The following is a 14,132-nucleotide window of genomic DNA, read 5'->3' on the forward strand; positions in this document are numbered from 1 at the left end:
ACTTTATTGATAATATAAGTTTGAATTTCTATCATTGTGATCAAGATAACGCGTATACTAAATCTGCCTTTGATGATGACGAAGAGCTAGTTGATGATTTTAGTTGGATGGATATGGAAATGTCATCTTCAACTAGTCCCAGTAATAACAACATGATTGAATTTCAAAATTTTATAACATGTATTCCAATTGAGGAGGAAGTATATGATTCTCTATGGCTACAAACTGACTTGTCAATGGTAGATAATATTAGCCAATAGTAATGAGAAATTAATTAGTTGAAATTTTTCTTTTCCTTTTTTTCTTTCAGTGTAAATTATCTAATCCAATTTGGATTATTACTACTAGTTCAACTGTAAATTTAGTTTAATATTATTTTATAGATTCACACTTTTAAGTATTTTCGATCCGTCCTAAAAATTCTGAATTTCAACAATCGAGTTTACTTTATTATAAGAAAGTGGAATTATTTTTGTTGGGCAAACACAAATATATTGTTAATACGGCATGATATGTTCGCTTTACACCAAGTTTGTATTGTTTTTTTCAAATTTCTAGTATCATTAAGAATACTTTCAATTGTACAGATTTTGTTAAGCTCATCAATCAAGTGTATCCAACTTTATAAGTATTCTATTTTTTCTTTTTTACTTTAGATTTTATTTTTTTGTTCACATGGCTAATAGTATCTTCTTTGAAATAAGTTCAACGTAACAATTCATTATTTATGGACTAATTTAATTTGGCAAGTAATTTTATGTTTTTTTATTGAATTGGGTATTTACGATTATCAAAATGATTTTATTTATGTATTTTTTCTTATGGATAAGCCTTATGTGATCACTTTCTTATTTCTATATCATCCTTGTTATAATTAAAATATATAATGTGTTGACGAGATCGAAACTGAAATTTGCATAATTGGAGTGTGAATTAGAGAGATATAGATGGTAATAAAGAACGGTACCCAACATGAATACATGTACAAAGCCGAACGAATTAAAGGCTAAACCCGGAAAGTTTTGGACAAAGGATATGCTCGCCCCATCTTAAACAAAGTGGAAGTGTTAACTTTCCCATTGTTAGTTAATATAGTTAGGCTGTTAGTTTTCCTATTTTCTGTTAATACAGTTGGTTAGTTAGTTTAGCATGCACATGGTTAGTTGGCTGCAGATTCTGTTACTGAATATGTGTGTGTTGTAAACGTGAGTGGAGTGATTGAAGTTAGTTAGAGGAATTGCTGTACTAAGTCTGCATATATATACAGATCACATGTAAAATCTGCACTAAGAAATGATAAGCTTTCCCTTCTTTCTCTTCTTCTTCTTCAAACTTAACTTGTTCCTAGAAGCTACAATGGAGTAATTTCAAACTCCTGGCTAGAATTTTGTCATGGTATCAGAGCGAGGCTACAAGGCTGAGTGTAGGCTGTGAAGAAGACAACAACAGGCAACAATGGTGGCTGGAAGAATTGATCCAAATGATCCACTTTATATAGGTCCATCAGATGCTTCAAGTGCAGTTTTGATTCCTATCAAACTCACAGGACCTGAAAATTATGGAGTATGGAGTAGGTCCATGAGAATTGCTTTAACAGGGAAGAGGAAAATTGGATTCATTACGGGAGCTTGCAGCAGATCTCTGTATCGAGATGAGTTACATGAACAATGGGAAACATGTAACGCAATTGTGCTATCTTGGTTGATGAATTCAGTTAGTGAAGATCTTCTAAATGGAATAGTATATGCTACCAGTGCTTATGTAGTTTGGCAAGACTTGAAAGAGAGGTTTGACAAGGTTAATAGAATGAGAATCTATCAATTGTACAGGGAGATCAACACGATCTCACAAGGTACTGATTCTGTTTCATCATACTACACAAAACTGAAGAACTTGTGGGGGAAATTTGATGCACTTATGCCATCTCCTAGCTGTGCTTGTCCAAAATCCAAAGAATATGCTGATCATCTGTACCAGCTTAGGCTAATTCAGTTTCTTAGTGGGTTGAATGAGTCGTATGAACAGGCTAAGAGGCAAATCTTGCTAAAAGGTGTTACTCCTACCATTAATTAAGCTTATGCTATGATTATAGAAGATGAGCTGCAACAACAAACAGCTTGTATGACTATTGGTAACAAGGTATCTGATGTAGTAGCTATGAATGTTAACAGAGGAAACAATTATAATCTAAGGAAACCAGGTTAACAAAGGAAGAAGATGTGAACATTGTCAATATACTGGGCATACCAAGGAGAATTGTTACAGGCTAATTGGTTATCCAGCTGACTGGAAACACAGGAAAAAATCTGGTTTTAATAATGCAAAGTCAGGTCACATGCATTCTTCACCTGGAGGAAATAACCATAACATTGTTGGAGAAGTTAACAATACATCCAAAGAGAACTCTGGAGAAGCCTCTTCTAGTCATCATGAAGTAAACAATGCATTTGTTGCTAGAGGACATGCATTCACTGATGGAGAATACAAGCAAATAATGGACATGTTAGGGAAAGATAAGAGGGAAGTAAAGCAGGCCAACATGACAGGTTTGGCAGATTGTTTTTCAACTAATGTTGCTTCTCATTGTTGGATAGTAGATTCTGGTGCTTCTCATCATATTACATCAAATGAACATTTACTGAAAAATAGTAAATGTACAGCCAATTCCCATCAAGACAAAGTGAACTTACCTACAGGTGACAAGGTCTCCATAACACACATAGGAGATACACATTTGTTTAACAATGAGATGATCAAAGAAGTGTTGCGTGTACCTGAGTTCAAGTTCAACCTGTTGTCTGTATCACAGTTAACTAAGGAACTGTCTTGTTTTGTTTCCTTTTACCCTGAATTCTGTATATTTCAGGATCTTTACAGTGGCAGGGTGAAGGGGATTGGTAGGGAAGAAGGGAGCCTGTACATATTCAGAACTGATTCTGACTTGAAGAGCAAATGTGAAACTCAAAGTCCTCAGAAGATGGTTGCAGAGGTATCACTACAAGATTGTGAACTGTGGCATAGAAGGCTTGGTCATCCTTCAAACCAAGTATTACATTGTTTAGACATATTACATAATAATAAAGACAGTGATCTACTTACCAGTTGCACAGTGTGTCCATTAGCTAAACAAACTAGATTGTCATTCCCTATCAGTACATCAAAGACCTCTAAATGCTTTGAAATTGTTCACATGGATCTTTGGGGACCATATAAGGTTCCCACATTTGATAAGAAATACTATTTTCTTACAGTTGTTGATGATTACAGCAGATATACTTGGGTACATTTACTACAGCTCAAATCAGAAACTATAGTAGCTATAAATACTTTCTTTACACTGATAAAGAATCAGTTTGGGTGTGTAATCAAGACTGTAAGGTCAGACAATGGAACAGAATTTTTCAACTCTCAATGCAAAGGATTGTTTACAAGTCTAGGCATTGTACATCAGAGTAGTTGTCCTCACACACCACAGCAAAATGGTGTAGTGGAGAGGAAACATAGACACATATTGAATGTAGCTAGAGCCATCAGATTTCAGTCTTGTATGCCACTTAGATTCTGGGGAATTTGTGTTCAAGCAGCTGTGTATTTGATCAACAGACTACCATCATCCAATCTTAATAACAAAAGTCCATATGAGAGGCTGTTTTTTAAGTCTCCTAATATCAGCCATTTAAGAGTGATGGGCTGTCTTGGTTATGCTTCTGTTATTCCTAGGAATGATAAGTTCTCAGAGAGAGCAAAGCCTGTGATCATGATGGGATATTCAGAAACTCAGAAGGGCTATTTGGTAATGGATATACAAACCAAGAAGTTCCTAGTGAATAGAGATGTGGTATTTCAAGAACATATCTTTCCTTTTGCCAATTCAAAACCTTCCCAAGCACCTGTTAATGAGTTATTACCTGATAGCCTTGAAGAAGCAAATGATTCAGAGGGGACAGCACATGATGATTGTACACAGACAGACACACAGATTTCTACTAGTTTGAGTGATGTTCCTGATGAGATATTGCATACTCAGCATGAAGAGGTGCTGATCCAAGACTTAAATGTTGATTCAGTGTTTTCTAGAAAGTCATCTAGACCTACCAAGCCTCCCATTTGGATGAAAGATTATATGACTACTACTCTTGGACAGAATAGTAAGTATCCTCTGGCAAATCATCTTAGTTATGATCATGTGTCATCAAACTATCATAGCTACCTAGCTAACTTTTCAGATTCAGTAGAACCTCAAACATTTGGCCAAGCTTGTAAAGATCCAAAATGGATTGAGGCTATGAAGTTAGAAGTTAAAGCTCTTGAAGATAACAAAACATGGTTGGTGGTTGATTTACCTTTAGGTAAACATACTGTTGGTTCTAAATGGATCTACAAGATCAAATACAAAGCTGATGGAGACATAGAAAGATTTAAAGCTAGACTTGTAGCTAAGGGTTATAGTCAACAAGAAGGATTGGATTATCATGATACATTCTCACCAGTTGCCAAAATGGTAACTGTTAGAAGTGTAATTGCAGTGGCAGTTTCAAAAGGATGGTTTCTTTACCAAATGGATGTATACAATGCTTTTCCACAAGGAGATTTGGATGAGGAAGTATATATGGAGATGCCTGAAGGTTTCAGATCTCAAGGGTCAACCAAAGTTTGTAAATTGCTTAAGTCCTTGTATGGACTTAAGCAAGCATCCAGACAATCGAATATCAAATTGACTAACACTTTGTTATCTGCAGGCTTCACTCAAAGTTCTTATGATTACTCATTGTTTACTTTGAAGAAGCCAGAGGGGATGGTCATTGTACTGATCTATGTTGATGATTTACTCATTACTGGTGACAATGAGTTATTAATCAAAGAAGCAAAAGAAGTATTGCATCAGAAGTTTAAACTCAAAGATTTAGGAGAACTCAAATATTTCTTAGGAATTGAGGTGCTAAGGTCCAAAACAGGTGTTATCTTGAATCAAAGGAAATACATATTGGAGCTTATATCTGATACAAGATTGAGTGGTGCAAAACCTGTGAATACACCATTAGAAACTAACTTGAGGTTGACATCAGTAGAATTTGATCAAACTGCTGGAATACAAGGAGATGATGAGCTAATGGACAATTCAGCTTATCAAAGATTAGTGCGAAAATTGATGTATGCTACCATTACAAGACCTGACATTAGTTATGCTGTGCAAACTCTAAGTCAATTTATGCAACATCCAAAAAGGTCTCATTGGGAAGCAACTATCATAGTGGTGGGATACTTAAAAGGAACAGTTGGTCAGGGCATATGGCTGAAGGCTCAACCAGCTACAACATTGACATGTTGGTGTGATTCAGACTGGGCTACATGTCCTAATACTAGGAGGTCAGTAACAGGCTACATAATGAAATTTGGAGATTCTTTAGTGTCTTGGAAGTCCAAGAAACAACAGACAGTGTCTAGAAGTTCAGCTGAAGCTGAATACAGAAGCATGGCTTCAGCAGTAGCAGAAGTGACATGGTTGGTAGGGTTGTTCAATGAGCTCAATGTACCAATACAAATGCCAATCACAGTATAGAGTGATAGCAAATCTGCCATTCAGTTGGCTGCAAATCCTGTGTTTCATGAGAGAACCAAGCACATCGAAATAGATTGTCATTTCATTAGAGACAAAGTCAAGACTGGATTGATTCAAACAGAGTATGTACACACACATCAACAAATTGCTGATCTATTAACCAAAGGACTGAGTCAGGCTCAACATCTTCATCTGTTAAGCAAGCTAGGTGTGCTTAACATACTGCACCCTTCAGCTTGAGGGGGAGTGTTAACTTTTCCATTGTTAGTTAATATAGTTAGGCTGTTAGTTTTCCTATTTTCTGTTAATACAGTTGGTTAGTTAGTTTAGCATGCACATGGTTAGTTGGCTGCAGATTCTGTTACTGAATATGTGTGTGTTGTAAACGTGAGTGGAGTGATTGAAGTTAGTTAGAGGAATTGTTGTACTAAGTCTGCATATATATACAGATCACATGTAAAATCTGCACTAAGAAATGATAAGTTTTCCCTTCTTTCTCTTCTTCTTCTTCAAACTTAACTTGTTCCTAGAAGCTACAATGGAGTAATTTCAAACTCGTAGCTAGAATTTTGTCAGGATCGAATAAGGTTCAATATCTTATAAGTTCTCTTTCTTTTCTACTTTCGTTGTGAGACTTTCTTAACATGCACATATCTAATATTTTGATTTGCCTAAATTCAATAATATTAACAATTAATCAATAGCGTCTCAATAAAATTAGTGGTCTAAAGTCAATTATAATAAAATCTTTTAAATATATGAACACGTGCACAAAAATATTATTAAATTTGAATTCCTTTTTTGGTTCTTATATACTATTTATTTCTAGTGCATAGTCTTAAAACACATTTAGCGTATGAATTCACATAATAATATTATTACTTATTAGAGTAAGAATTAGTTCTAGTTAATAAGACATTTGTTTGCATTACATCACATTGGATGTTGATGTAAATTTTTATTTATTAGTATGTAGATTTAAGTTTGTTAATTTAAAATTTTAAAATATCCTTGATAAAAAGTAAATAATTGTTTTTTTTTCTAATAATATTTATTATTTTAAGTGAAATTAAAATCATAAAATTCATTTTTTTGGGGACTCAAAACTTTGGAGCCCTAAAACAGACGCTTTACTAGCTTTTCCCTTGAACTACCCCTGCAAATAATATTAAAGCTCTCCCAAATGTTCTTCATTTATCTTATGCCAATTAGGTTACAAGAAAATAATAATAATAATAAGGAAACAGAGTTATAGAGAACACTGAAAAGATATGAGAATCTCAGGTGCTAGTTATAGATATTCGTATCGCCTATAAATAAAATTATCGATTTCTTTTTATATTATTTGAAAGTAATTTAACTTTAAGTTATGAGAGTACAAACGATTTCAAGTGAGAAAAATAGAAGTTTCACCTTTGAATTATGTTGTCTATATATGTTTTATGTAATTATCAATTATTTGCTAAGCCAGACAAGTTGTTTAAAGTTAACCACTATGTCTTTTAATTAATTCAAAAAATAATTCATATAATGTGTTCATGTGCTTATGATTCATCATATCATAATTCATAATTCATAATTCAATTATTTTGAAGGTCCCTTCTTGATTCTTGACAACTCCCCAACTGCAATTAAAATCATGTCTGGTAAAATTAAGACAATTATGTTTTTCAAGTACTATAGGACAACTATAAATGTCACGCCTCCAATTATTTGACTATACACTAATATAGTTATATGATAATGTACTACTCCATCTGTCAATTATAATAATCTTAGACGCACATGATCTGTTGAATCATCAATAATGGATGTACCTAGCAAGTCATATGGACAAGTTGAATAGATTAAAATGAATTGAGTAGGTTATTAATCTGTCGAAATATTGTTTGGATTAAAATAAATTGAGCTAAACAATGGAATATAATTGAAATAAATTGAGCTAAACAATGGAATATAATTCATACCTCATTCAACGCACATGTTTTAAATATATTTTATTAAGATTTTGAATGAATCAGCTCGAATTACATATCAACTTAATTAATGTTTAGATATAGGGATAATGCACAAGTACCTCTTCAACCTATGTCCGAAATCCCAGAGACACACTTATACTACACTAAGGTCCTATTACGCCCCTGAACTTATTTTATAAGTAATTTTCTACCGCTTTTTAGCCTACGTGACATTCGTTTGAAAAAAAAAAGTCAACCAGCGTTAGGCCCACAAGATAGTGCCACGTAGACCGAAAAGGGGTAAAAAATTATTAATAAAATAAGTTCAGGGGGGTAATAAGACCTTAGTATAGTATAAGTGTGTCTCTGGGATTTCGGGCATAGGTTGATGGGGTACTTGGACATTATCCCTTAGATATATTATATATTAGACTGATCAAAATCACAGAATTACTCAATCTGCTTGGATTTATTTGTCAAAATTTGACTTGACACATTTATAAAGAAAACAATAAGTAGTATAGTGACTTTACCATTTTATCTCTATTAACCGAAGAGTCCCAAATATATTTACTCACTAATTTCAAAGATAATTAACTCAATGTAAATAAATTAAGTATATAATAAGAAGAAAAAAAATTGCACTTTCTCGATTTATCAAAAATGACAAGTAAAATAGAAAAAAATTGACAAGTAAAATGAAACGAATGAAACAGTAAAATGAGCAAATCATTAACTTGTTCGGAGTAAAAAAAAGATTATTCAAATTATATTTTAATGAGCTAATTTTATGGTTATCATATGCACCCCATGTGGTAGGATCAAGTTGTCTACTTTGATATGCCTATTTATAGGCCATTTTTTCTTGAGAGAATACATTGTCACTTGCTTTCTTTTTTTCCTCTAATTTTTTTTTTTTATCAATTAAAGCTAATCTTCTCCAAAAAAATCTTTCAATTTTTCAACTTCTCTTTTATCTCATATTCAACATGTCAATGGCCACATATTGTAATAATGAAAATCTTGCACTTAGCAATATTGAGAACGATGTTTTCATGTCATTTCTTGAAGAACCAGAATTTGAGGCAAGTGATGAAGAGTTATTAAGAAGTGTGATTGAGTCATTAGAAGTAGAGAATATTGTTCCTAGTGTTAATACAAATGATTCAATTTTGTTTGAGCAAATGAAAGTAGAGAATTCAACTAATTTGTCTTGTGATGATCTTGGTGAACTTGAATATTGTTGGATTGATTCAGACATGGATTCTTCAACTCCTAGTGATGATGATGATATGAATATTTGGTTCAAGGATTGTTACTATGATCAAAATGGAGTTGAAGATTTCACTAACTTTGTTGGTGCATGTAGGGAGTTTTCTTGGGAAGAATCTTGTGAATCTATGCTTTATGCGCCTGATGTCTGATATTCATATTGGAGCTCAACTAATCTGGATTCACATTAGTACTGAGGGATTCATTGTTTCCTCGTAAAGGTGACTTTGTACTTTGAAAGATTCAAATCTGAAATCTCTAATTAAGGATGAAGGAGTACTTATAGATAGTCATTGAGATAGGAGTATTGATTAAGACGTTTTTCATGGCAATTGTAAATCCCATATTAGTATAAATTCTTTTTACTAAAGACCTATGAACTTTCTGTTGCTTTTAATTCAATGTGGAATAAGCATAGCTTACCTAATTTTAGGATGTAAGCTGCAGAACCTATTTTTATGGTACATTTGAAATTATTAGTTCAAAATTTAATTGAGTTTGTTAAGTTTCAACATAAGTGGAACGAGGAGAAATTGATTTCTTTATATACTCTTGAACAATCATATCTCCTCGATTTATCTTTTGAATTGAGTTAAATCTAATATGGTATTGAAGTTACGTCCATCTCACTTCATTATCATTTAATATTAGGTCTCCATTTTATATTGCTTACATTCATGATATCTGACCATGAACGTGCAAAGGAGCGTTGAGTCTTAAATTGATTGATAAGCATAAATAATCTTGAACAATTATTTCCTCTTGAGCTAGCTACGATGTTACAGTTAGATTAGATTCAAGGTTTGTTTTCTTAACCGAATTCAACATACGAGTTGGGCTTAGCGTATCATGGAAAAATTGGAAAGGGAAGGCAATATGTAGCAGGCTGCATCAATAGCGCCTCAAAATAAAAGAAAATGAAGGTTTTGGGCTTATGATGGTGTAGCCCCAACTAACAAAAGACTTGATCAAGAAAATTGTATAACTTTTATATTATATCAAAATTAATAAAAATAAAGAGCACATTTCATAAAAATTTTATTTGTCGCTTACGCTCTAAAAAATTTATTTTTTTTCCTACACAAAAGAAGATTTAATTATGTTCTTAAAGTATTGTAAATTAAATAGACATGCCCTTCAACTCTTCGTCAATAGTTTGGCTTATATATGACCTTATCATTTTGAATGTGTTATTAGTCTAAATGAAACATTTGATTAACCTCATTTGTTGATTCATAAGTGAAAAAATTATCAAATATACTCTGACAACGATAAGCATAGAAAGAATAGAATATTTGTAGACCTTATCACTATCTCGTAAAGCTAGAGAGTCTGTTACGTCGTAAAGTTGAAGAGTTCATTGGCGCAAAAGGATCGGTCCTTCACTTGCTGATCGTTCGCAAGTCGAACTCGCTCTCTTGCCACGCCTTTCACTCACTCGCTTGAGACGGACTCAATCACTCTTTGAGTTTGGAGGATTCACTCTCTTGTTATTACCCGCAGGGAGCGCATGTTTCCGCAAATATGTCCCTAAATTTATCAAATATGTGCTCAATTTCAAATACTTTGAGGGTATATATGACTTTTCCATTTTCACTAAATTTATTTGAACAAAGAATATGAATACATTTTGATATCCTTCTTCCTCATTTGTGGATAACCCAATCCATAGGCTTGCAGTTTGCTCCTTCACTGCAAAAATGGCTACTTCTTCTTCTTTATCTTTCTTTTCTTCCACCATTTTCTTCTCTAACTCCAACACCCTTCACTCCTCAAAGCAGCAGCAGCAGAAACAACTCATTTTCAAACCCAAACAACAACAATTCTCCATCCGTTCAGAGGCCGCCGCCGCCACTATTCCAATTCTGTCCTTTGATGGTACCGAAGTGGGCTCCACCACTCTCAACTTAAAATCCGCCCCTCTTGATACCGCACGCGCCGTCGTTCATCGTGGGCTTACCACTGACCTGCGCAACCAACGTCGCGGTACTGCTTCCACCCTTACCCGAGCCCAAGTACGGGGTGGTGGTATCAAACCATACCCACAAAAGAAAACGGGTCGAGCTCGACGTGGGTCGAACCGAACTCCTTTACGACCAGGTGGTGGGGTTGTGTTTGGGCCGAAACCTAAGGATTGGTCAGTTAAGATTAACAAAAAGGAAAAGAGACTCGCGATTTCTACTGCGCTTTCGAGTGCTACACAGAATGCCATTGTTGTGGAAGAGTTTGATGATAAGTTTGAGAAACCGAAGACTAAGGAGTTCATTGATTTGATGAGAAGATGGGGATTGGACCCAAAAGAGAAATCTTTGTTTTTGATGACGGAAGTTTCAGACAATGTGATTCTCTCCAGCAGAAACATTAGCACATTGAAGATGTTGACACCCAGAACTTTGAATCTTTTCGACATATTGGATTCTGAGAAGCTGGTTTTCACTAAATCAGCTGTGGAGTTCTTGAATGAACGATACGGAAATGATGATGATGATGATGATGACTGGGAGGTGGTGGACGAGGAAGAAGAAGATGGTTAGTTTTTGCTTCATTTTGGGTATGAAGTTTCCTTTCAATTTTAGCTAACTCGTTAATTTGCTGCATTCAGGTGGCGAGGTGGAGGAGAGTGCTGAAAGTTCTGAGTAATATATGAACATGGGGCGAAAAGGGTCTGTTCCATTTTAGAGGAGGCTTTACCTTACAGGGAGCTTAGTATATTTCACTTTGAATTGTATTTTATTGTATGATAAAACTAGGTGATTTTGGTTGATTTCATGTCACTGACTGCATTTGTCCATTACCTTCGTTGGAATAGTTTACTCTTGATTTTCGTTCCGCTCTCATTACCACTTTGAGTTCTTGATTTTTATGATAAGAGTGATTAGTTACTTTACTAATTAAGTCTTGTGTTCTGGCAAAACTACATTAATTGCTTAGTAGATGAAGCTTTATATAAGATTTATGGGTTACAAGTTGTCAGCCAGGCGAGATTCAGCAAAGTAAAATGATTAGGAAAGCTTTGTGTTTGAGTCTTAGGCTTGAAGCAATTAAGCAAAGTTAAGAAAAGGAAACCTTTATTTGGGTGGAAAAAGCTTCATCACCTTTTTCTTTAATACAAACACAAAGTAATTGGCAGGAAAAAATGCTCTTTACTTTGTTTTGAGTCATTGGGGGCATATGGGATGCTAAGCATTATTAACCTTGAAACAGACCATATCTAGTAGACTATCTATGGAGGCAGATAACTTGGACATTTGTACTATCAAAATATGTGATGGAGAGTATATGAGTATCTCTAGGCTTTTACTAGAACTTTTGAGTTTAAGCGCTAATTGCTACTCTGCTTTTAGCCTCAAAATAGAAGGTTTGAGAATGAATCAATGGATTGCACAAACTATCTCATTGATCAATTTTACATATTTCAAAGCCAGGCTGTTTAAAAAGCAAAAGAAGAACAAGAAAAATGAAAAATTTACATTGTGGAGGGCTATGCTACACTGATGTCTGGAGAAAAGAAGTCAATGGTTTGTATAATGGCATTGAACTCATTTACTAGTCAAATATTTAACACGTGACGCTGAAACTTAGTTGTCTTAATTTTTCCATACATGATCTTTGGTGTAGTTTAAAAATTGTTATTATATTATTCAGAGACTGCTTCCAATTGGCTATATACCATCATTTACTATTTAGTCTTCATACAAATGGCATCACTTTTTGTCAAGCTTGGTAAATGCTATGAAAAATACAATAGCAAACTTCAGGATTCTAGCAGCAAGCATGTCTAGCTTTGACATCCTTAGTGTAGCATCCTTAGTGATCCACTTGTCAGTAGGTTTAAGAAGAGCAAGGGTGCTTGTATTGAGCTAACTCGACTTCAAAGGATGGGTTATTTGCAATGATGTCACTGCCAGAAAATTTTGGCAAGCCACATGGAAATTATTATCAGAAGATACCCTTCGGGAAGAAAGAATATTATTATGGACTAATCCAGGTACAAATATTAACCTTCTTATTTCAAGTTATGATATGATTTTATTTTACATAATTGTTGTATGGAAATAAATAGCCTTACTAGCGACGAGCAGATGTCATCAAAATACTGTGTACTCTATTGATCTTGACATCAATCAAAACTCTAGAAATGCATTTAATATGTCTTCTCTGTCACAACAGTGGGTTTCTTTTCTGTTGTTCCTACAATGAGTAGATTACAATCTCTGCCACTTTCAATTCTTTCTCCTTTTAAAAACTGCGAGAATATCCACTAAACTATCAGCAAGTTAAACTTAAATTGTGTAACTTTGTTCATAGTCAGACATCAGTTTGACTGACACATGTAGAAGAAACTAGAGGGGCAGGAAACACAAGCATGAGAGATGTCATTAAGAGATATATTTTCTGGTTTGTATCTGATAGTTCTTTATAAATTTGAAAAAAATGTTTTAGTTAAAGAATATTTCATCCCTCTTTGCAGTTGGAAAAAGTTTAATGAGGAGGATTTAGTTTACCTACAAGTGGCTTTTGGTATGGTAGATGGTTTGTCCCAGGGGGAGGGGCGAGAGGGTGTTCATTTGAGCCCCTCGGCAAGGTATTACAGCCTATATAGGGTAGATTTTTTGTGTTCATGTACATTTATAAATTTTGAATCATGTGAACAATATGCAAAAGGTTTGGTCAGCGGTCCAAGGCATTCAAAATGCACCCTTACGTCCAAGATTTGATTCTTAAGGACTGCATTATTTTTTAAGATTATTATTTTTCTAGCCGCCTAACTGAATACCTGAGCTCTTACTCCTCCTAATTGGTAATATCAGAACCAGAACATAGCAAAGATTAAATAAAAATGTTTTGGATGGTTACTTTTAATTGCAGATAGGATGAATTCTTAGGTTGTTGTTCTAGCTTTGACAAGTTTGCTGGGAATGTTTGAGTACATTCATCATGATGTAGGCTCGACATTTTGAATAACTCAAAGTGGGTGACTCTATGATCTATTCTTCTTTTTGGTTCTTTGTCGACAATCTCCATTTGATTATTAGAATAACTCAAAGTGGGTGACTCTATGATCTATTCTTCTTTTTGGTTCTTTGTCGACAATCTCCATTTGATTATTTGTAGTTTTGTGCTAAGGTCTTTGTGAAAGAAAGTAAATTGAACGAGTGACAAAGGTCAGTCATAATTTTTCGGCAGAGATTGAATCATTGAAGCATCTGCATCACAATTATCAAATCCAAACTTTTATAGTTTCTGTTAGGGTGTCAAATAGGAATTTGGGCGGGTCAAAGTTACTTGGGTTGAAATGAATTGGGCTTAAATGGGGTAAAAACTAGATCATAACTCCACCC

The 14,132-nt window shown here is 34.3% G+C and overlaps 2 protein-coding genes across 2 annotated transcripts; both read left to right on the forward strand.

The window, feature by feature from the left end:
• The first annotated feature begins 1,455 nt into the window (after positions 1-1,455).
• On the forward strand, positions 1,456-2,073 carry LOC138337564 (uncharacterized). The gene has a single exon (XM_069287488.1). It carries the CDS (start codon positions 1,456-1,458, stop codon positions 2,071-2,073), a length of 618 nt encoding a protein of 205 aa, XP_069143589.1.
• Positions 2,074-9,999: 7,926 nt separating this feature from the next.
• LOC101254712 (large ribosomal subunit protein uL4c) lies at positions 10,000-11,619 on the forward strand. The gene is made up of 2 exons (XM_004244266.5): positions 10,000-11,319; positions 11,393-11,619. The coding sequence occupies exons 1-2, from the start codon at positions 10,491-10,493 to the stop codon at positions 11,428-11,430; spliced, it is 867 nt and encodes a 288-aa protein (XP_004244314.1). The 5' UTR covers positions 10,000-10,490; the 3' UTR covers positions 11,431-11,619.
• Positions 11,620-14,132: the final 2,513 nt, after the last annotated feature.

Source organism: Solanum lycopersicum, chromosome 7 (genome assembly GCF_036512215.1).
Source record: "Solanum lycopersicum chromosome 7, SLM_r2.1".
NCBI lineage: Eukaryota > Viridiplantae > Streptophyta > Magnoliopsida > Solanales > Solanaceae > Solanum > Solanum lycopersicum.

Excerpts from the sequence above, each read along its gene's own strand:
- LOC101254712 (XM_004244266.5), top strand. The coding sequence starts at position 10,491 with ATGGCTACTTCTTCTTCTTTATCTTTCTTTTCTTCCACCATTTTCTTC. Across the intron at positions 11,320-11,392 it reads GGACGAGGAAGAAGAAGATG|GTGGCGAGGTGGAGGAGAGT; the intron begins GTTAGTTTTTGC and ends TGCTGCATTCAG.
- LOC138337564 (XM_069287488.1), top strand. The coding sequence starts at position 1,456 with ATGGTGGCTGGAAGAATTGATCCAAATGATCCACTTTATATAGGTCCA.